The 20,910-nt window shown below is 44.9% G+C and overlaps 3 protein-coding genes across 4 annotated transcripts in view; 2 read left to right on the top strand and 1 right to left on the bottom strand.

The window, feature by feature from the left end:
* Sbf (SET domain binding factor) overlaps positions 1 to 12,149 on the top strand; it is a 154,801-nt gene extending 142,652 nt beyond the window's left edge. Inside the window, exons 20-21 of one of the 2 annotated variants that reach the window (XR_010948407.1) lie at positions 11,710 to 11,929; positions 12,000 to 12,149. Coding sequence is in view for 1 of the 2 variants with exons in the window: in XM_067759011.1 (XP_067615112.1) it covers positions 11,710 to 11,814 (105 nt within the window). In the remaining variant the exon portion in view is untranslated. Of the gene's footprint in view, positions 1 to 11,709; positions 11,932 to 11,999 lie in introns of those variants that run through there. The other variant, XM_067759011.1, reaches the window with a different exon arrangement.
* On the top strand, positions 12,094 to 15,770 carry Pus1 (Pseudouridine synthase 1). Its single transcript, XM_067759016.1, has 4 exons — positions 12,094 to 12,259; positions 12,343 to 12,862; positions 14,887 to 15,157; positions 15,229 to 15,770. The coding sequence occupies exons 1-4, from the start codon at positions 12,224 to 12,226 to the stop codon at positions 15,755 to 15,757; spliced, it is 1,356 nt and encodes a 451-aa protein (XP_067615117.1). The 5' UTR covers positions 12,094 to 12,223; the 3' UTR covers positions 15,758 to 15,770.
* A 355-nt stretch (positions 15,771 to 16,125) lies between these two features.
* On the bottom strand, positions 16,126 to 18,592 carry Srp72 (signal recognition particle 72). Its single transcript, XM_067759015.1, has 5 exons — positions 18,388 to 18,592; positions 17,912 to 18,285; positions 17,028 to 17,855; positions 16,443 to 16,963; positions 16,126 to 16,371 (listed from the first exon to the last, which is right to left on the bottom strand). The coding sequence occupies exons 1-5, from the start codon at positions 18,497 to 18,499 to the stop codon at positions 16,242 to 16,244; spliced, it is 1,965 nt and encodes a 654-aa protein (XP_067615116.1). The 5' UTR covers positions 18,500 to 18,592; the 3' UTR covers positions 16,126 to 16,241.
* Between the last annotated feature and the right edge of the window lie 2,318 nt (positions 18,593 to 20,910).

Below are 20,910 nucleotides of genomic sequence, written 5' to 3'. Positions count from 1 at the left end.
GACCCATTGCATTCATGTCGCAAAAATTTAATTCAGCTCAGCGAAACTATACTATTACGGAATTGGAATGCCTTGCCGCAGTAGTGAGCGTGAAAAAGTTTCGCGCGTATGTAGAAGGATTACCATTTACCATCATCACAGATCACATGAGTCTAAAGTGGCTCATGGGTCAGAAAGACCTTTCCGGACGTTTGGCTAGATGGAGTTTGAAACTTCAAGCATTCAATTTTGAGGTGGAACATAGGAAGGGGACGCAGAATGTCGTTCCCGATCCCTTCAGCCGAATGCACATGGCGCAGATTGACGAGCCGGACCGCACAATGGAGATCAATTTCGCGTCACCAGATTTTTCAAGCGAAACGTATGAGGCGCTGGAACGGCACGTGGAGCAGAATGCTGAACGACTACCCGATTTACGGATGGTGGACGGCGTGGTGTATAAGAGAATCCGCCCGAGGTGCGCAGAAGAGATAGAGGAGTCTGCATGGAGGATATGGATACCGGAGGGACTTACGTTAGGACTCATCGAAAAGGCACACGACGATCGGTCGGCCGGTCACGGCGGTATAGGAAAAACGTTGCATAGGCTGCGCTCCAAATATTTCTGGCCTGGCATGGTGGGGGCAGTCCGTAACTTTGTAGCGCGCTGTGAGGTCTGCAAGTGCTCGAAAGCCCCGAATCTATCTCAAAGACCACCTATGGTAAATCGATTCCAGTCCGAAAGACCCTTCCAACGGCTTTACGTGGACTTTTGTGGACCATATCCACGCTCTCAGACCGGAAACACGGTGGTGTTCGTAGTACTCGATCATTTAACAAAGTTTATATTTATTAAGCCAATGCGACAGGCCACGGCGTCGGAAGTGATCAAATATTTAAAAGAAGAGATTTTTCATGTGTTCGGAGTGCCCGATAATGGGAGGCAATTTATTGCCGATTCGTTCGCAGGGTTCCTCAAAACCTACGGTGTAAACCATGTCAAGACGGCCGCATATGCACCACAGTCGAATGCGTCCGAAAGAGTTAACCGGTCGTTACTGGCCATGTTAAGGTCATACATTGCGGGGGGCAGTCAGTCCCGATGGGACCAGCACGTTTCCCATGCAGCCTTCGCATTACGAAGCGCCGTACACGAGGACATCGGTATCGAGCCATACAAGGCCGTTTTTGGCCAGACAATGGTCCAACATGGCTGCACCTATGAAATTCTTCGGCGATTGGGAGCATTGAGGAAGAGCGACGTGGAGGTCCTGCACAGAGATGGTCGTTCATGGCTCATGCGTGAGACACTGATCCACAATTTGGAGTAGGCATACAGGAAAGGACAACAGACGTACAACACCCGGGCTAGGCCAGTTAAATATCGAGAGGGAGACATCGTGTATCGGAGGAACATCAATCTCAGCAACGCTGCGGATGGATTTAACGCTAAGCTGGCTCCAAAGTATCTTCGATCAACGATACTAGCTGTCAGGGGGAACGCACTATATGAGCTGGGCGACGTGGCAGGTCATTCCGTAGGGGTTTACCACGCCAAAGACATACGGCGATAAGAGAAGGAAGATAAGGCGACCAGCTTTTCGACCACTTAGCCAACCATAACCGGCAGCAGCGTTCGCCCTGTTGCGGTCACCCTGTGCTACGGATCTGGACTTAAAATCTGGCAACCTCTTGTCCATGCCATGTCAGCAAATGACAGACGTCATTTGCACGCTTATCGGTGCAATTTCCGCAGCCAACTTCCCTTTTTATAGACAGCAGCAGAGGTGAACACACGCACCAAGAGAAAAGTTCTCACCAGGGGAAAAAAGAAAAAAAAAAACAAATCGCGGTAATCACTACCTCCGGTTAACCCTTTTGTAGTCGGGTTTGGAGGCCATCCAGGGGCGCAAAGTTTAAGCGCACCCCATCGCGAGTACCCGTTTGGACCACCAAGGTTGGTAATTGTTCGGCGCAGAATCGGCAGGCATCCTCAGCAAGGCATATACGTGCGTGAGCTGCAACCATATTTTGGACAAACTGCAACATTCGCCAGCGGCGTTGGAAAGAGGTAAGTGAACGTAATGAATGCGGGAACGTAGGAAGATAATATCTCGTCCCCATAGCCACAGTCGGGTCCAGCCGGGCGAAACAGCTAGCATATCGCCAAGACGTTCGGGGCCACGCGGTTAGGGAACCAACCGCGGCACCCGCAAGTGAATTGGTCGACCCGGCACGAAAAGGGCGGAAGACGAAACACCCCATATAGACGACCCTGTGTGAAGGTATAACTTCCCTGGGCAACTAAGGCACACTTGAAAGCAGTATAACCACCTCCAAGGATATTCCCAGCAGGACGCAGCAACGTTCATCCAAGGCGCAAGTACCCTATACGGCCATATCGATTTCGTGAGGCAACATTATGGTCTAACGACCACCAGGTTTCGCTAGTTTAAGTAGTGTAGGTTTAGTACACTGGGTTAAGTATATAAACGCACTTGTAGGCAGCCATATTGGGTGGTGAATTGTCGGAGAGTTCGAGGGCACAGCGAACGGCTTAGCCTCGCCCTCGAAATACAGATTCATATTTAAGCTTGGGAGGGGAATAAGGCCAATGGGAAGGGTCTGAAGGGAGAGATAAATTATTCGCCACCGAGGGACCATCCAATTATCCTGGACGTATTCTCGGATACAAGACGTCTTGTAGGGCCAGTTGGGAATTGAATTTAAATGTCTGATGACCTCCTAGAGGAACCTAACCCGTTCGGTTTGTTGCGTTGGTTTGCTTTTGGTTTGTTTTGCAAAAAAAGGGGGGCGATCCTGCGCTCGTACGTATGCCTAGAGTTGCAGTCGTGAGGCCCGGCTAGTTCGTGAGGCTAGTAGCTAGAGGGTACCGATAACGCCAAATGCTGGTACGCTACATATACGCTTATTAGTTTTTTTTATAACCTAGGCAACTACGAATATATATATATGCACGCATGCATGGTCTTGGGCAAAGGGAGGGAGGTTCAGGTACATAAATTTTAAGACTAATTAGTTAATTAGTTGTGAAATCATAGCTACATATGATAGCATACGTATTTAAATTACATATTAATATAATAAACATGAATTGTTAATTTGCAGATTTGGTGACGATATTCTTTTAGATGTGGGGGAGACGGACGGACCTGTGGACAGTAAGAGGGGTTGAATTTTAAGGGGGCAGATACGGGCATTCATATAGGGGTCGGCAACAATATCATTAGCCATTGTCGACCATGGAAGGGTGGGTTGTGAATGGCTGGCCAATCGTCATCTTTGGCCAAGGGGGCAGCGTGGTATCCCTAGAGTGACCATGGAGAGTATCAGGTATGTATTTTTTTCTAGTATGGTGCGGTTGGTATGACTCAGAGTCGCAAGAACCACCCCGTAGTCCGGCGAGCTAGCTCGTGCTAAAAGCAAGCATACCTGCGCGACGACTGGGGCATACAACATGATGGTGCGGCAATCGGGAGAGCATGCGTCCGCCTGGCAAAAACACCGCACGTAACAGAAATGGCGCCCAACGTCGGGCCCACATCCTTGTGGGCTGTAAATAGAGTTTTTTTGTCGAAAAATACTCTGGGGGTATACAGGTTTGCCCAAGGGATTTGAATGGGTTTCGCCCCAGGATTTCAGGTATATTTTGGATGAATTAATAACTACAATTGGTTAAATTTTTTTTTATAATGCGATGCATTGGGATCTTGATCTGGCTTAGGTATAGCCGGTCAATAGTGCCAATGTCGGGGGGTAGGATGAATGGTGTTCTGTTATCTGGCAGCTTGTCTTGGGCGTTGTAGGTACTGGGCAATAGTGTCAGAGGACAAGATCCACTCACCAGGAGTCCCACTCCGGGCAGCTCGTTTTGCCAATCGAGAAGTAGTAGACGAAAGTGTTCGGGGCGGAATTTTAATTGGGTTGGGGTGAGCTGATTAGGTATCCCAGTTGGTCATTTAGAAGCCATCTGATTGTGCTAACAGCCGAGAAAGGGGTTGACAGAGTCACTTTAGGGCGGGAACAGGCACCGACGGACGACATTAGGGTGGACAGACCCCACATCTACTAGATGATTATTATTATTTTTTTTTAGTCAGTTGCGTTGATTTATCTAATCGTATGTTGGTGTTACATTTAACCACTTCTATAATCCACGGCTATTTCAATTTTTTCCATATTTTCGACAAAGGCCTAACGTCTCGGAAGTAGGGAATTAGGTGGAGATTTTGGATTGTCTTTTTGAGATTATCTGATTTGACATCGCGCTAGGCTGAACACCATTGGGTATACATTTTTGTTAGCACTCCGAAGAAGCGTGGTGAATATTAGACAAACAGCGAGTCGGTTTGATTAGCATTCGCGTACTCATCGTCGGTATTATCCCTCGACTATTCGAGGATAAGACAGCTAGAAACATAACAGCGGTTCACATATTTCATCCAGCGCTTACGCAGCTTACGGGGTATAGCGACACCTTGGAACGCGCTCGAACCGCGCGTTAATAGAAGCTGGTGCTGACGCTCGGCGATCTGAGGGTCAAGGATCTTCAAGCGTCCACGGTTGCTGTCGCAGTTGGATCAATTACGGTCTTCGGCGTCCCGCGAATTTAAACCCAAGCAGCAATTTCCATCACAGTACTTGATAGCTAGACGTGTGCGCGCAGCTTCGGTAATCAGTTGTAGCAAAATTTTCTTTTTTATTCGGGAATCTGTGTAACGCGGTAGATGTCTGAACCACCCAAAAGGCACGGACTTAGAAGCGGAAAGAAGACCGCGGACGGCGAAGACAACGATTCCAATATGCCACCAGGAGAAGGCCATGTTAGCCAGCATAACGCGGAGCAACACGGCGACGACAGTGACGACAGACACAGTCGCGATGGAGAGCGCAACGAAGGGGGAAACGTGAGCCTACACGAACCGCGCAACCAGGACCGCGGGAACCATAGCGACGAGAACGACGATAGCGATGAAAAATAAGCGAACGCGCCCCAATCAGGATCGCAGTCACCAGAGGCCGGAACAATTAACGCGCACGTTCCTAAAGTAGCGCCAACCAGCGGTCTAAGCGACGATTTCATGGAAAAGTTCGAATTGATGTTTGTGGAACATCAATTAGAGGTAAGCCGCTCTACCACGGAGGCGGTCAAAGGTTTGGTGCGTACGCTGAAAAAGGAAATGAGCAGCCTCGCGGGAAGACTCTCGGTGTTGGAAGACACAGACGCGCACGCGCGCTCTGGGATGCAGCGCGGGGACTGGTTGCTGGACGCGATGCCTAGCGAGGGATAGGCCGGCGCGAAGGGAATCCATGGGAAACGGGGCACGAAACGGGAAGGTGCGACGGTAAGGAAGGGCGACGCAGTTAACTGTGATGGGCGATTACACAGCACGATATGCTATAAATGTAATCAACCCAGTAGGCAACTATGCGCAGAATGCCAATCGGAAAACTTAGAGAGTGGCGGGAAAACCGGGGAGCCCTGCCAACGTCAACAGACCCCGGAGAACTAACCACCAATTTTGACATACTAGGTCTAACCAACCAAGACGATCGACATTCTGGCAATCAGTCAAACCAAGTTTTGACAAAGAGACAAACGGAGCCAGTGCGCGGACCGATACCACAACTAACGCTGCAGGAGCGGCAAGCCCGATATGACGCGGCGCGGAAAAGAATTTTTGGATACTCAACGGACACGGAAGCCGTGGCAAAGGCGAATACGGAACGAGGGCCAAGTAGGAAGTGGCGGAAGATTGCGGAGTTACGTAGGCGTGCCCTGGAGCGGCGAAGTGAAACGCGGTCAATAGAGGAATCGGTTATTCGCGACTCTGTTGATAATCGGCCATACACACAAGTAAACATCGAGGGAATGCGAATGCAAGGGTTGCTGGATAGCGGCGCGTCGATAAGCTGTCTGGGGTCAGTGGCGCGCGTTTGGGAGGAAAAAATGGGAAACAAGATGCACAAGTTGAATGAGCGATTGAAAACAGCGGATGGGTAAGCACAAGCAGTCGTGGGCAAGATTGACGTGACCGTAACGTGGAGGGGCAAAACTAAGGCCATTACGCTCTATTTGGTCCCAAGCCTGAAACAAGAACTGTATCTGGGTATCGACTTCTGGGACGCCTACGGAGTGGCACCGATGGTGATCTCAGAACTGGATACCCAGGGCCAACTGGAGTTGTCAGTCGATCAATGTCGAGAATTGGAGCGCATCAAAAAGCTTTTCCCATCGTTCGCTGAATTAGGACTCGGGAGAACGCATCTCATTGAGCACACGATCGAAGTGTCAGATGAAACGATACCGATTAAACAACGCCACTACCCCATGTCGCCATTTAAACAAAAGTACGCGTACGAAGAAATCGACCGTATGCTGGAACTAGATGTAATTGAAGAGAGTAACAGTGCCTGGAGTTCGCCGATTGTTCTAGTGGAAAAGCCCGGGAAAAGCGTCTGTGCGTCGATATGAGGAAGCTTAATGAACGCACCAAGAAAGACGCCTACCAAACTCCACATGTGGAAGGGATTCTAGCACGGCTGCGAGAAACGCATTTTATATAGGGGATTGATCTCAAGGACACCTTTTGGCAGATTCCACTAGAACAATCCTCAAGAGAAAAGACCGCGTTCACGGTACCAGGGTGGCCGCTTTATCAATTTAAGGTGATGCCATTCGGCTTGTGCAATGCACCGCAGCGGCTATGTAGACTAATGGACAAAGTTATACCAGCGCGCCTAAGGGAAAATGTCTTCGTGTATATCGACGACCTGTTGGTTTGCTCTCTGGATTTTCAGTCTCACATAGTTCACCTGGCGGAAGTGGCAGAGTGTCTCGCGAACGCTGGCTTAACCATAAATCTAAAGAAGTCAAAGTTTTGCCAGAAAGAATTAAAATATCTAGGGTTTGTTGTTGGACAAGGTGAGCTGAAGACTGACCCCGAAAAAGTTCGGTCCATAGTCGAGTTCCCAGTACCAGTAACCATAAAGCAGCTTCGGAGATTTCTGGGCATGTGCGGGTGGTATAGGCGCTTTATACCAAACTTTTCTACAATTGCGGCACCCATGACTGAGTGCCTACGTAAATCGAAGACGTTCGTCATGACGGAAGAAGCAACGGCAGCGTTCGACAAGCTCAAAGAAGCCCTCACATCCACAGACGTGCTAGTGAACCCAGATTTTTCTAAGCACTTCTATATACAGTGTGATGCGTCGATTCAGGGTATCGGAAGCGTCCTATTCCAGCGGGACAACGAAGGGAACGAGCGACCCATTGCATTCATGTCGCAAAAATTTAATTCAGCTCAGCGAAACTATACTATTACGGAATTGGAATGCCTTGCCGCAGTAGTGAGCGTGAAAAAGTTTCGCGCGTATGTAGAAGGATTACCATTTACCATCATCACAGATCACATGAGTCTAAAGTGGCTCATGGGTCAGAAAGACCTTTCCGAACGTTTGGCTAGATGGAGTTTGAAACTTCAAGCATTCAATTTTGAGGTGGAACATAGGAAGGGGACGCAGAATGTCGTTCCCGATCCCTTTAGCCGAATGCACATGGCGCAGATTGACGAGCCGGACCGCACAATGGAGATCAATTTCGCGTCACCAGATTTTTCAAGCGAAACGTATGAGGCGCTGAAACGACACGTGGAGCAGAATGCTGAACGACTACCCGATTTACGGATGGTGGACGGCGTGGTGTATAAGAGAATCCGCCCGAGGTGCGCAGAAGAGATAGAGGAGTCTGCATGGAGGATAAACGTTGCATAGGCTGCGCTCCAAATATTTCTGGCCTGGCATGGTGGGGGCAGTCCGTAACTTTGTAGCGCGCTGTGAGGTCTGCAAGTGCTCGAAAGCCCCGAATCTATCTCAAAGACCACCTATGGTAAATCGATTCCAGTCCGAAAGACCCTTCCAACGGCTTTACGTGGACTTTTGTGGACCATATCCACGCTCTCAGACTGGAAACACGGTGGTGTTCGTAGTACTCGATCATTTAACAAAGTTAATATTTATTAAGCCAATGCGACAGGCCACGGCGTCGGAAGTGATCAAATATTTAGAAGAAGAGGTTTTTCATGTGTTCGGAGTGCCCGATAATGGGAGGCAATTTATTGCCGATTCGTTCGCAGGGTTCCTCAAAACCTACGGTGTAAACCATGTCAAGACGGCCGCATATGCACCACAGTCGAATGCGTCCGAAAGAGTTAACCGGTCGTTACTGGCCATGTTAAGTTCATACATTGCGAGGGGCGGTCAGTCCCGATGGGACCAGCACGTTTCCCATGCAGCCTTCGCATTACGAAGCGCCGTACACGAGGCCATCGGTATCGAGCCATACAAGGCGGTTTTTGGCCAGACAATGGTCCAACATGGCTGCACCTATGAAATTCTTCGGCGATTGGGAGCATTGAGGGAGAACGACGTGGAGGTCCTGCACAGAGATGATCGTTCATGGCTCATGCGTGAGAGACTGATCCACAATTTGGAGGAGGCATACAGAAAAGGACAACAGACGTACAACACCCGGGCTAGGCCAGTTAAATATCGAGAGGGAGACATCGTGTATCGGAGGAGCTTCAAGCTCAGCAATGCGGCGGATGGATTTAACGCTAAGCTGGCTCCAAAGTATCTTCGATCAACGGTACTAGCTTTCAGGGGGAACGCACTATATGAGCTGGGCGACGTGGCAGGTCATTCCGTAGGGGTTTACCACGCCAAAGACATACGGCGATAAGAGAAGAAAGATAAGGCGACCAGCTTTTCGACCGCTTAGCCAACCATAACCGGCAGCAGCGTTCGCCCTGTTGCGGTCACCCTGTTCTACGGATCTGGACTTAAAATCTGGCAACCTCTTGTCCATGCCATGTCAGCAAATGACAGACGTCAGTTGCACGCTTATCAGTGCAATTTCCGCAGCCAACTTCCCTTTTTATAGACAGCAGCAGAGGTGAACACACGCACCAAGAGAAAAGTTCTCACCAGGGGAAAAAAGAAAAAAAAAACAAATCGCGGTAATCACTACCTCCGGTTAACCCTTTTGTAGTCGGGTTTGGAGGCCATCCAGGGACGCAAAGTTTAAGCGCACCCCATCGCGAGTACCCGTTTGGACCATCAAGGTTGGTAATTGTTCGGCGCAGAATCGGCAGGCATCCACAGCAAGGCATATACGTGCCTGGGCTGCAACCATATTTTGGACAAACTGCAACATTCGCCAGCGGCGTTGGAAAGAGGTAAGTGAACGTAATGAATGCGGGAACGTAGGAAAATAATATCTCGTCCCCATAGCCACAGTCGGGTCCAGCCGGGCGAAACAGCTAGCGTATCGCCAAGACGTTCGGGGCCACGCGGTTAGGGAACCAACCGCGGCACCCGCAAGTGAATTGGTCGACCCGGCACGAAAAGGTCGGAAGACGAAACACCCCATATAGACGACCCTGTGTGAAGGTATAACTTCCCTGGGCAACTAAGGCACACTTGAAAGCAGTATAACCACCTCCAAGGATATTCCCAGCAGGACGCAGCAACGTTCATCAAAGGCGCAAGTACCCTATACGGCCATATCGATTTCGTGAGGCAACATTATGGTCTAACGACCACCAGGTTTCGCTAGTTTAAGTAGTGTAGGTTTAGTACACTGGGTTAAGTATATAAACGCACTTGTAGGCAGCCATATTTGGTGGTGAATTGTCGGAGTGTTCGAGGGCACAGCGAACGGCGTAGTCTCGCCCTCGAAATACAGATTCAAATTTAAGCTTGGGAGGGGAATAAGGCCAATGGGAATGGTCTGAAAGGAGAGATAAATTATTCGCCACCGAGGGACCATCCAATTATCCTGGACGTATTCCCCGATACAAGACGTCTTGTAGGGCCAGTTGGGAATTGAATTTAAATGTCTGATGAACTCCTAGAGGAACCTAACCCGTTCGGTTTGTTGCGTTGGTTTGCTTTTGGTTTGTTTTGCAAAAAAAAGGGGGGGCTATCCTGCGCTCGTACGTAGGCCTAGAGTTGCAGTCGTGAGGCCCGGCTAGCTCAGTATAGGGTACCGATAACGCCAAATGCTGGTACCCTACATATATGTTTATTAGTTTTTTTTTATAACCTAGGCAACCACGAATGGCAATTTGAATTAGCAAGTACTATTGATAATAATCACTCGGAGATGAGTACAGGAAATGGAGGCACGTATACGCATAAGTTAATGTAATTGTTAGATTAAACATTCGTATATACTTGAACCAAGACCGGTTGTACAGGTCAGCCATGATATAACGTAGCTCATAGAATATAAGTAATATCGGTCGCCGAATTAGACCCTAAACTAAAACTATATTGTAATGCGGAAGATTCCGGTGAAAAGAGGCATTTTTTTTTTTTTTTTTTTTTTTTTTTTGATGATAATGCGCCCAGGTGCATGAGTGCATATATGTAAGGTGCGTATAAGGGCTCACGTAAAGAGCGGCTAGCATTGCCATAGATCACACGCCATACATACCTAAGTATATATATCACGCATGCATGGTCTTGGGCAAAGGGAGGGAGGTTCAGGTACATAAATTTTAAGACTAATTAGTTAATTAGTTGTGAAATCATAGCTACATATGATAGCATACGTATTTATATGACATATTAATATAATAAACATGAATTGTTAATTTGCAGATTTGGTGACGATATTCTTTTAGATGTGAGGGAGACGGACGGACCTGTGGACAGTAAGAGGGGTTGAATTTTAAGGGGGCAGATACGGGCATTCATATAGGGGTCGGCAACAATATCATTAGCCATTGTCGACCATGGAAGGGTGGGTTGTGAATGGCTGGCCAATCGTCATCTTTGGCCAAGGGGGCAGCGTGGTATCCCTAGAGTGACCATGGAGAGTATTAGGTATATATTTTTTTCTTGATTGGTGCGGTTGTTATGACTCAGAGTCGCAAGAACCACCCCGTAGTCCGGCGAGCTAGCTCGTGCTAAAAGCAAGCATACCTGCGCGACGACTGGGGCATACAACATGATGGTGAGGCAATCGGGAGATCATGCGTCCGCCTGGCAAAAACACCGCACGTAACAAAGGGGTTTTGAAAATTGCCAGAGCCAAACAATTTTTCAAAAGATAAGACGATAAGCCGTCAATATCAGTATGGGTAGATTATTTAATATTCTGGATTCCATCGACCATATATTCAATCGATAGAGTCAGTGCACCAAAGTTAATGGGAGTGTCAACCACAGCGGGCAACTCCTGCGTGACTTCCGGTGGCGTAACGAAATTGGAGCAGAAGAATGCTGCGAAAAGATTGGCCGCTTCAGCTGTTGATGAAGCGTGCTCAGAGTTATAGATGACTGAGGCCGGGATACTTGAGCAACATTTTTTGGAATTTACATAATTCCAGAACGCCCTAGGGTTTTCTTTAATGTCAGATTCAAAATTACGAACATAGTTACCATGCAGCCTCTTGCCTAACGCTTTCATTATTTTGGAATAACGCAGGTATTTTTCTTTATACGCCATTAGCTTAGTGGCCTTGAACATTTTGAAAAACAATCAATCAATGGACAACACGCTGAGGCTGTTTCTGACATGAAAACGTATTGGCTAGGAAAATTAAGTGCAAAAATTTCATATCACTTCACTCTGGCAAAGAAACTTTCCAGACGAATAGCCATTCCTAACCGGAAAATATTAAAATTTTGATTTTTCAGATCCTAGTGTTTACAGCGTCATCTCGTTGTGATATTGAATCTACCCTCTGCGAATGGGATTTATCATCATACATTTATCGATATAAAACTTTAGTCGTCGGATAAAAGCATATACACTAGGCGTCAAATGAAAGTATCATGGCGGAACTATACAAGGTGGCATCACAGGACACATGATTTGTACTTTTTTATTTGATTTCATACATGAACTTCCGGCGTAGTAAGATTTTGACATTAGTCCATCGAATTTACAAAAGCAAAGTGCATGGAACTTTTATTTATGTTTGTAGGTATGTCACCATGCTGCCACCTTGTATGGTTCCGCCATATGAAACTATAAACGATACTTATCAGCAATCGCGAAAAACTATCGCTATCGAGCTTTCGATAAGCCGCGACTATTTCTAGGACACATGTGTTTACATTTCCCGCAAAACTCGTTTTAGTGCCCATAGTATATTAGGAATCCTGAGCGGTATTCACTGCGTTCAGAAAAGAAATACAAATAAAAGTAATGCTGATAGTTAAGAGGACAATAAATTTTATCAAGGTAAGGGATTTTTGCTCTGTTATTTCGCGGTGGGCGGCCAATGCACTAATCTCGATATTTGCTATTATCGTTACATCAAAAAGGTAGTCCCTGCTAGCCATCAATACACATTCCTTCTACACAAGGGCCGTACATTAGGCACTCAACCCGCATTGCAACGTAAAGGATTCGCTGCCGCCATGTCTGAGGCACTGGACAGATTGGAACAAGAAGAAGCTCAAAAGAGAATTGAACGCGCCACCATGGATGAAACGATAAATGTTACAAAGCAACAGAAACGTCTATTGAAGCGTCGGAAATGGGTTGACTGGAAGACCCACGATGAGGAGGCGGGTGATACAAAACGACCAGCATTCGATCCAGCCGATCGTGTGAAACGAAAAAAGTATGCAATGTTGGTAGGTTATTGCGGCGCCAACTATTTTGGTATGCAACGTAATCCTGGTATGCCAACTATTGAAGAAGAACTCTTCAAAGCAATGTTAAAACACAAGTGGATAAGTGATAAAGGATTTGAGGCGGCACAAGTGACATGTTTTCAGCGTGCTGCGCGTACCGATAAAGGTGTGTCGGCGGGGCGGCAAATATGTTCGTTAAAATTACGTAAGTGAATGTATTGCATGCATTTTTTTATTGTTGTCTTATTAAGCCGTAATATCAAGGAGTATCCGTTGTGTTAAAGAGGTGGTCTTCTGGTATACCATACTGAAGGTCGCAGACGCAAAAAACGGATTAGCATCCCTCTAGCGGTAGGTTTATATTTAGTGTGAATATGTATGAGGAGCAATTAGGAATCCAAAGGAGAACAACAAGTATTTAGTTTGCCCAGCGGGTTAGAATATGCCCATGGTAGTTATGCCTGTCGTAAGATGCGACTAAAATACCGGATTCAAGGGGTTTGCGTAGCGCAGCCCTTTCAGGTTGCCAGCGCAATACTTTTGTAGTGACTACCCAAATCGACCGTGCAGCAATATGTGGCAACATCATAGAACAGCAGAGTTTTAGCAACTGCAGCCAACGTCTAGATATACTTTGAATTTCAACGCATCAATATAACTCGAGACTTTCCCGTGTAAGACACGACTTTGTTCTTTTTAGTTTAAAAAACCAATTGCCAATCTCACCTATCCGTGGCGAATCCTGTTTCATTAACAGCCGAGGCTCTGGCGACCCCGACCTCTTCATGGACCTAGGGGGTGGGAGGGCGGTATGGCCTAGAAGGTCGCTTGTGGTCATAACAAATAGTTCCCGAGATGGTCGGGTTTGGTACCGGAACGTACTGGATCTGCATCCAGCAAAGGACCTTCAACTCGATAACACTCCCCAAGGCCTTCGGGGAGTGTCATTATCGCTACAACAGCAACAACAACAACATAAGTATTTAGTGGGTCTATCATTTGCGTCCGCCCATAGTGATTTGACTGAGAGATAATAGTTTTATGCTACCTTGATGCACTGATTTGATCAATGAGATTGACCTATTCTGTTGTTGGTGTAGTAGTGGTCCGCCCCATCCAATAGGTAAGACCACTCACAAATGCAATATATAGCTTCTCCAACCCAATTGTCAACCTCACCTACCCGTGGCGAATCCTGTTTCATTAACAGCCGAGGCTCTGGCGACCCAGAACTCCTGATGGATCTAAGGGGTGGGAGGGCGGTTTGGCCTAGAAGGTTTAGACCCCGGGCTAGTACCTTTATGGTGCTTGTTACCGGAACGTACCGGACCTGCAACCGGCAAAGCCCCATCAACATCGATAACACTCCCAAGGGACGCAACAAACACACCCAAGGCCCTCGGGAAGTGTCCTTATCGCTACAAAAACAACAACAAAACCACTCACAAATCATCATCAATATCCTCTATCAGTCTCACCAGTAGTGAACCAGAGAGAAAATGTGTGTCGAAGTTCATTCTGGATAGGTAAGAGTTTAACCTATTACAGTATTCAGTGTCTCGTTGCTAGGAGTACAAAAAATTTGGCCTGTCTTTGATTTGACAACTAATACAGCGTTGTCTGACCGGATTTGTTTCCCAGTTACTTGTGGTTTCCATACTGTGTGCACAAAAGGGCTCAAGGATATTGAAAGCTGTTATAGCACCTTTCTTGGCTGCCTGTACATTTCCTTAATGTCCCTGATACCCGGGAACACATTCTAAAAAAAACCTTGTTTGTTTTCTCCCAGATAATTGAGGCCGCCAATGAATACATCCACTAGCTTAGAAGTGGTTGTGTTAGACTGCTAGGCACGTCAGGCTGTCTGGCACATTAATAATACTCTTAGACGATAAGCCTCTGCCAGAAATATAGTGAGGTTGCATCCCTTTGGTATAGATTTCTTTAGGTGCTTATATCTCCCGTTTTCCGTAACAAATTTCGATCCATCCGTGAACCAGACCTCTGGGTCAGGGTCAGTTTATGAATTCTCTAATTCCTAAGAGTTCTGTCTTTAGTAGACCCCAAATTTTTGTGAGATTCTGCGCTTAAAAGCCATTGCATGAAATTGCAATATGAGGGTTTCTATGAATTTCATTTCAGGTGTGTGGTGCCCTCTTTTTATTTCACTACTCACGTTATTTAGTTGAAAATAAAATATATTCATGTACTAATTATCACACTCTCCAGCTGAAACGCTTGATATTAAAGCATTGAATGAAGATCTTCCCGAACAAATACGTGTATTTGCTGTGGAACGGGTGACCAAAGGTTTCAACTCTAAGGATCAATGTAATGCACGCACCTATACATATACACTACCAAGCTTTGCATTTGCTGATCATATGCAAAAATTTGATTTCGAGAGCTATCGCATTGATGAGGTACAGCTTCAAAAAGTCAAAGAAGTCTTAGAAATGTATGAGGGCACTAAAAATTTTCACAATTTCACCAGTCGCAAGTACGTATTTTTAAAGTCATCTTAATAGCTGCTATTGTAATCATCTTTTCTGTATTTCTTTTCATGTTCAGAAACTTCCATGATCCCTCGGCTAAGCGCTTTATCATGTCATTCACTTGCACTGAACCATTCACTACGCCACAAGGCATTGAATTTGTTACGTTGAAAGTGAAAGGACAAAGCTTTATGCTGCATCAAATACGAAAAATGGTTGGACTAGCAATTGCTATCACTCGTGGCAACACCACAGCGACGACATTGGAACGCGCGTTGACCGAAGAACGTTTAGATTTACCGATGGCACCAGGTTTGGGTTTAGTGTTAGATACAGTACATTATGAACGCTATAACAATCGCTATGGCAGCGATGGCATACACGCGCCATTATTGTGGACTAAGCAAGAGGATGAAATTAAAGAATTCATCGAACGTTACATTTACGCGAATATATATGAAACTGAGCATAAAGAGCGTCCAATGTTGGAATGGATAGAAACATTGTCATTACATTCATATGAACGACGCGAGGAAATACAAACAGAGGTAATAAAAAATGATGACACTGTGAAAAAGCGATGTGATGATGAGGATGATGAATAAATATGTTTGTAAAATGATATTGCTCGTCTTCTCCTTAAACAAAAAATTTGCTAAAAAGAGGATCCTGCCCTTGTAGATAATTCTTTGAAAAGGAAATCCATAATCAAAATGGTATAATAGGGTTCAGCGTACTAGGTATATATGTAACATAACACAAATTGCACGTATAAAATTTAAGCCGCTATGGCAGTCTTTAAGCTCATCCCCTGAAGTTGTGGTCCTCTAGCACTTCTTGTCACGTAATGAGCTGATGCTAGACTTAACGTAATGATATCTACATTGATGACGATAGGCTTAGAAATTCCAAAAACTAATTTTTCTTGGCAAATTTTCTTCAGAACTCTCAAGGTGAAATAAAAAATCATATATTCAAATCCCAAATTTAGTTTACTATTTTGTGTCCATTATTGTTTTATAAAATTATTAAAAGCATTATTTTTTGTATTTCGGAAGTATGACGAAATATCTTTTACTGCATGCACATTTAGAAACGCCCACCCTTCTTTTTCTTATGACCACCTTTTCGATGTTGTTGGCGTGGCCCTGGTGTAGGCTCTTGATACACAGGTGTTACAGGTGAATTTTTACTTAAATTTGCGCGATTTGACATGTCACTGAAAAATAGAAAGATAAATCGGTCAAATCTATTCAATATTACTGTTATTAAAAAAGTATCTATAATTACTATTGATCGGCTGCGCCACTAGCCATTCCTTGTGAACCCTTTATGATATCCTTTGCACGACGATCACGCTTCTTACGGAAACCAGTTCGCTCATATTTGGGCAACCAACGTTCTGGATCTGGTGGTACATCAGCGTTATAATTTTTAGGTAATTTACCTTTACGTTTACGATTACGACTCTTCTTTTTCTCAGCCACTGGTGTACTTGGTGATTCAGCAATTTTAGCATTCGCCGATTTCTTAACCGCTTTAGTAGACATTACCCAATTCGCTGCCTCTAAAGCATCAATTTCCGATGCAGTAGTTAGTGTTTCAAGTTTGGGTAAGCGTTTACTTAGTTCTAAGGCACGTTTCGGATTGAATTGTGCATAAGCAATAACAAGTTGTGCTAATACTTTCATATCATTGCCGTTGAGTTTAAGTAGTTCTTCAAGTGAACTGGCTGCAATCTCGGAAGCACCGCCACGCAAATGGAATTCGGCAGCTTGACGCCACATGTCACTCAAATCGGCGCTGCTGACCTGTAAAATATAAACAAGATTATACGATAGTGTACGTAATATTATGAAAGATACCCGTACTTACATTATTTATTTTGTACCATTCGACAGCGGACTTCAGTAACTCAGAGGCGGCCTTCTTATTATCTGTACCCAAATAAAGTGTTACAAGCGCTGAAATAATGCCAGGTTTATACATTTGCTCGCCAAGTGAAAGTAGCACATCGATTGCCTCTTTGCGGTTGCCTTGTGAAAGCAACAATTGCACGATAGCAAATTTTGAAGCAAATGCATTTTCTTCATGCCCAGCCGCATATTTATTCAACAAATCGACTGCTTCTTTTTGGCGTTTATCCTTGGCCAATTGAGAGCAACCTAACAATAGTGCTTGAAACTCTAATTCGGGATAATTTTCCACTAACTTTTGGCACAGCTGTTGTACTTGATCGCCGGAATTCGTGAAAAATGCTAATAAACAATTATTCAATGCAATGGCTTTTTTTTGACGATTAGTTAGCTTCGATTCGCATGCTTCTGACATGGCTGAGCGTATTTTCTTTTTTGAATCAAAGACATTTTGATCTTTATTAATAACCACAGAGTTATTACTAGCTACAGCAACTAAAACGGAATCTTTAGGCTTATTTCGCAAGCACTCAGCATAAATGGTAGATGCTTCCTTCAATTTTCCTTGCATTTGTAGACAGTATGCCAATTGCACACGTATCGGCTCCAATTCTTCGCGCATTTCTTCCTCAGTGACGCCATCTTCTTCTAAGGTTTCACGACATAGCTTTTCACTTGCGCGCAACTTTTTCTCTGCCTCAGCATACCTTTGACGATTTGAAGCTATACACGCTGCGTTGTAGTATTGTTCATAAGTCTCCTCGGGAAGTTCGGGAATTTCCTTGTTCTGCAAATAAGTACATTAGTTTAGAAACTATACATATCTGCAATCATTTTATATACCTTATCTACGGCTATATTAGCAGCAACAGCACTCAAATTGGTACGTCGTTCGTTCTCATAATCATCATTTGTAGTTTTGATGATTTCCTTGTAGGCATCAAAACACTCTTCATATCGTTCCAGCCGATATAGCACTTGCGTGCGCAATTCTTTCAAGCTCGTCGGCAGTGGATTAATTCCAGCGTTATCAATAGTTTGCAATGCCTGATCGGGCTTGTTCAATCGATACTCACTGTAAGCTTTCTCCAGTATTAAAATAGATGAAAGCTTATTTTTGTCTATAAATTTGTATGCCTCTTCGAACTTGGATAGTTGAATTAAGCAAACGACTTTGCAATGTAATGCTGTTTGATCGTCAGGCGCAACACCCAAAACTAATTTTATGAAATGAAATGAATTTAATTTGTTTAGGCAATGTCTTATAGTGAGAATGCGTCTGGTCGATTAGCTTTTCACACAAACAAACAAACACTTACTTCTATTTACTGCCTTCACTGCTTTATCGTACTCCCTGTTTTGGCCAAATTTATTCACATCCGCATAAGCCGCCTTTATAATGGCTTCTTTCTGACTTGCATCCTTCGACATTTTCAATTATTTTTAGATTTTTTGTATAGTTTTAATCCATTCATTCGGAGAAGAAACACGATGCAAACGCCTTATCCCTGAAATTGACATTTATTTGACACCTCAGCTAATGCATTCGATACACGATAAAAACAAAAGCTATCGAATAATCCACTTCTTTGTAAATCGATATGAATACCGAGGGCTTCAAGTGTGCTAAAAAATTAAAGACGCCCTTACAGTCTCCCGCTGTTTAGCGAAGGAGACCTTTGGGTTTGCGATATCGTCTGCTAACGGTACTCTGAAGCTTACGTTTTCGTTTATCGTTTACTTTATTTGTCAACTGCCCAAAAGCAGTTCTCAAACTTTTTTTTCGTCCTATTCTTCTGCCAATTCATATCTGCACATTGCAAGCGTGGCATACATTTTTATGTCGGGGTTGATTCTGGATAGATAAGAGTTTAACCTGTTACAGTATCCAGAACGAAGTTGAGCTAGAGTGACTCGCGTTTCCCTGGGGAGTATGCGTTCCTCTTGGGTAAGTTTTGGGTACTGTTTTTTGCGTCCTGGATTCACCGGACAATTCCTGCCATAAAGGTCCGACGCCTGTTTGAGGAATTCACCAAGGACCTGCTTGTGTTTTTTTTGCTTCATACGGTGAGTTCTCAGGTGCCGTATTTCCTCAAAATGCTTACGGAGATGACTCCTTAAGCCCCTAGGCGGTGTTGGCTCATCAATCAGGTGTCTGTTGGGATGCCCAGGTTTCTGGGTATTGAACAGGAACTGTTTGGTTAGCATCTCATTTCTCTCCGTGATGGGGAGTATTCTCCCCTCATTATGTAGATGATGTTCTGGGGACATAAAAAGACAGCCCGTGGCGGTTCTGAGAGCAGTGTTTTGGCAGGCCTGTGGCTTCTTCCAATGGGTAGTTTTTAGGCTTGGCGACCATATAGGGGCGCGTAGCATGCAATCGGCTGGGCAATTGCTTTGTATGTGGTAATGAGCATTTCTTTGTCTTTTCCCCAAGTACTGTCAGCAAGGGATTTGAGGATTTTATTACGGCTCTGGATTTTTGGTACAATTCCGGCTACATGCTCACCAATATGTAGATCATGATTAAACGTCACACCCAAGATTTTGGGGTGTAGGACAGTCGGTAGCGTAGTGCCATCGACATGGATGTTCAAAATGGTCGACATTTGGAACGTGCATGTTGTAAATAAGGTCGCGGAGGATTTAGTCGGCGATAATGCAGGGTTCTCGAAGCGAAAAAACTGGAGAGATCAGAGAGGTAGCCGCCAGTCACTTCTTCGCTCTGCCAACAGGCGCCAATTGGTCACACCAAGGGAACTTAAATCGTTTCCACCTGATCCTTCCAATGAAGTGGTGACCGCCCTCTTCCTCTGCTTCGCCAAATTACCACAAAGAAAATTCTACCTTAAGTATCTTACGATCTAGTTTGCATATAACAAGATTACCCTCATTTTCGTACTTAACTCCTAATCGTTACATAAATAAATAGATTTCCAATATAAATTTTCATGTTCGATAATCGTTGATTATGAACAAATTTTAGAAATAAGTTTAAACTGCTAACGGGCCATTTAATGGTGACTTATAACTATATAACCATAACCAGATACAACAACTACAACAACCAGATAAAACAGCTGATCGAACCTACTTTATGGAAATCAATGTAATCGATTAATGGTGCCATACCATAACGCTAACGCCATAACCATACCATAGCCAACCAATTGGTTTTTGGTTTCTCGCCATATCCATAACCTAACAAGTAAGGAAGGTTAAGTTCGGGTGTAACCGAACATAACATACTCAGTTGAGAGCTATGGTGACAGCATAATGGAAAATAACCATGTAGGAAAATGAGCCGAGGGAAACCCTGGAATGTGCTTGTATGACATGTGTATCAAATGAAAGGCATTAAAGAGTATTTTATGAGGGAGTGGGCCATAGTTCTATAGGTGGACGCCATTTAGGGATATAGCCATAAAGGTGGACCAGGGTTTACTCTAGAATGCGTTTGTACGATATGGGTATCAAATTAAAGGTATTAAAGAGGGTTTAAAAGTGAGTGGTGGCTGTTGTATAGGTGGTTGCCTTTTCGAGATATCGCCATAAAGGTGGACCAGGGGTGACTCTAGAATGCGTTTGTACGATATGGGTATCAAATGAAAGGTGTTAATGAGTATTTTAAAAGGAGTAATCCTTAGTTCCATAGGTGGACGCCGTTTCGAGATATCGCCACAAAGGTGGACCAGGGGCGACCCTAGAATTTGTTTGTACAATATGGGCATCAAACGAATGGTGTTAATGAGTATTTTAAAAGGGAGTGGGCCTTAGTTCTATAGGTGGATGCCGTTTCGAAATATCGCCATAAAGGTGGACCAGGGGTGACTCTAGAATGT

This window comes from Eurosta solidaginis, chromosome 1 (genome assembly GCF_040869045.1).
Source record: "Eurosta solidaginis isolate ZX-2024a chromosome 1, ASM4086904v1, whole genome shotgun sequence".
NCBI lineage: Eukaryota > Metazoa > Arthropoda > Insecta > Diptera > Tephritidae > Eurosta > Eurosta solidaginis.
Note: the sequence above shows the minus strand (reverse complement) of the source record. Positions and strands in the feature narration are given on the sequence as shown.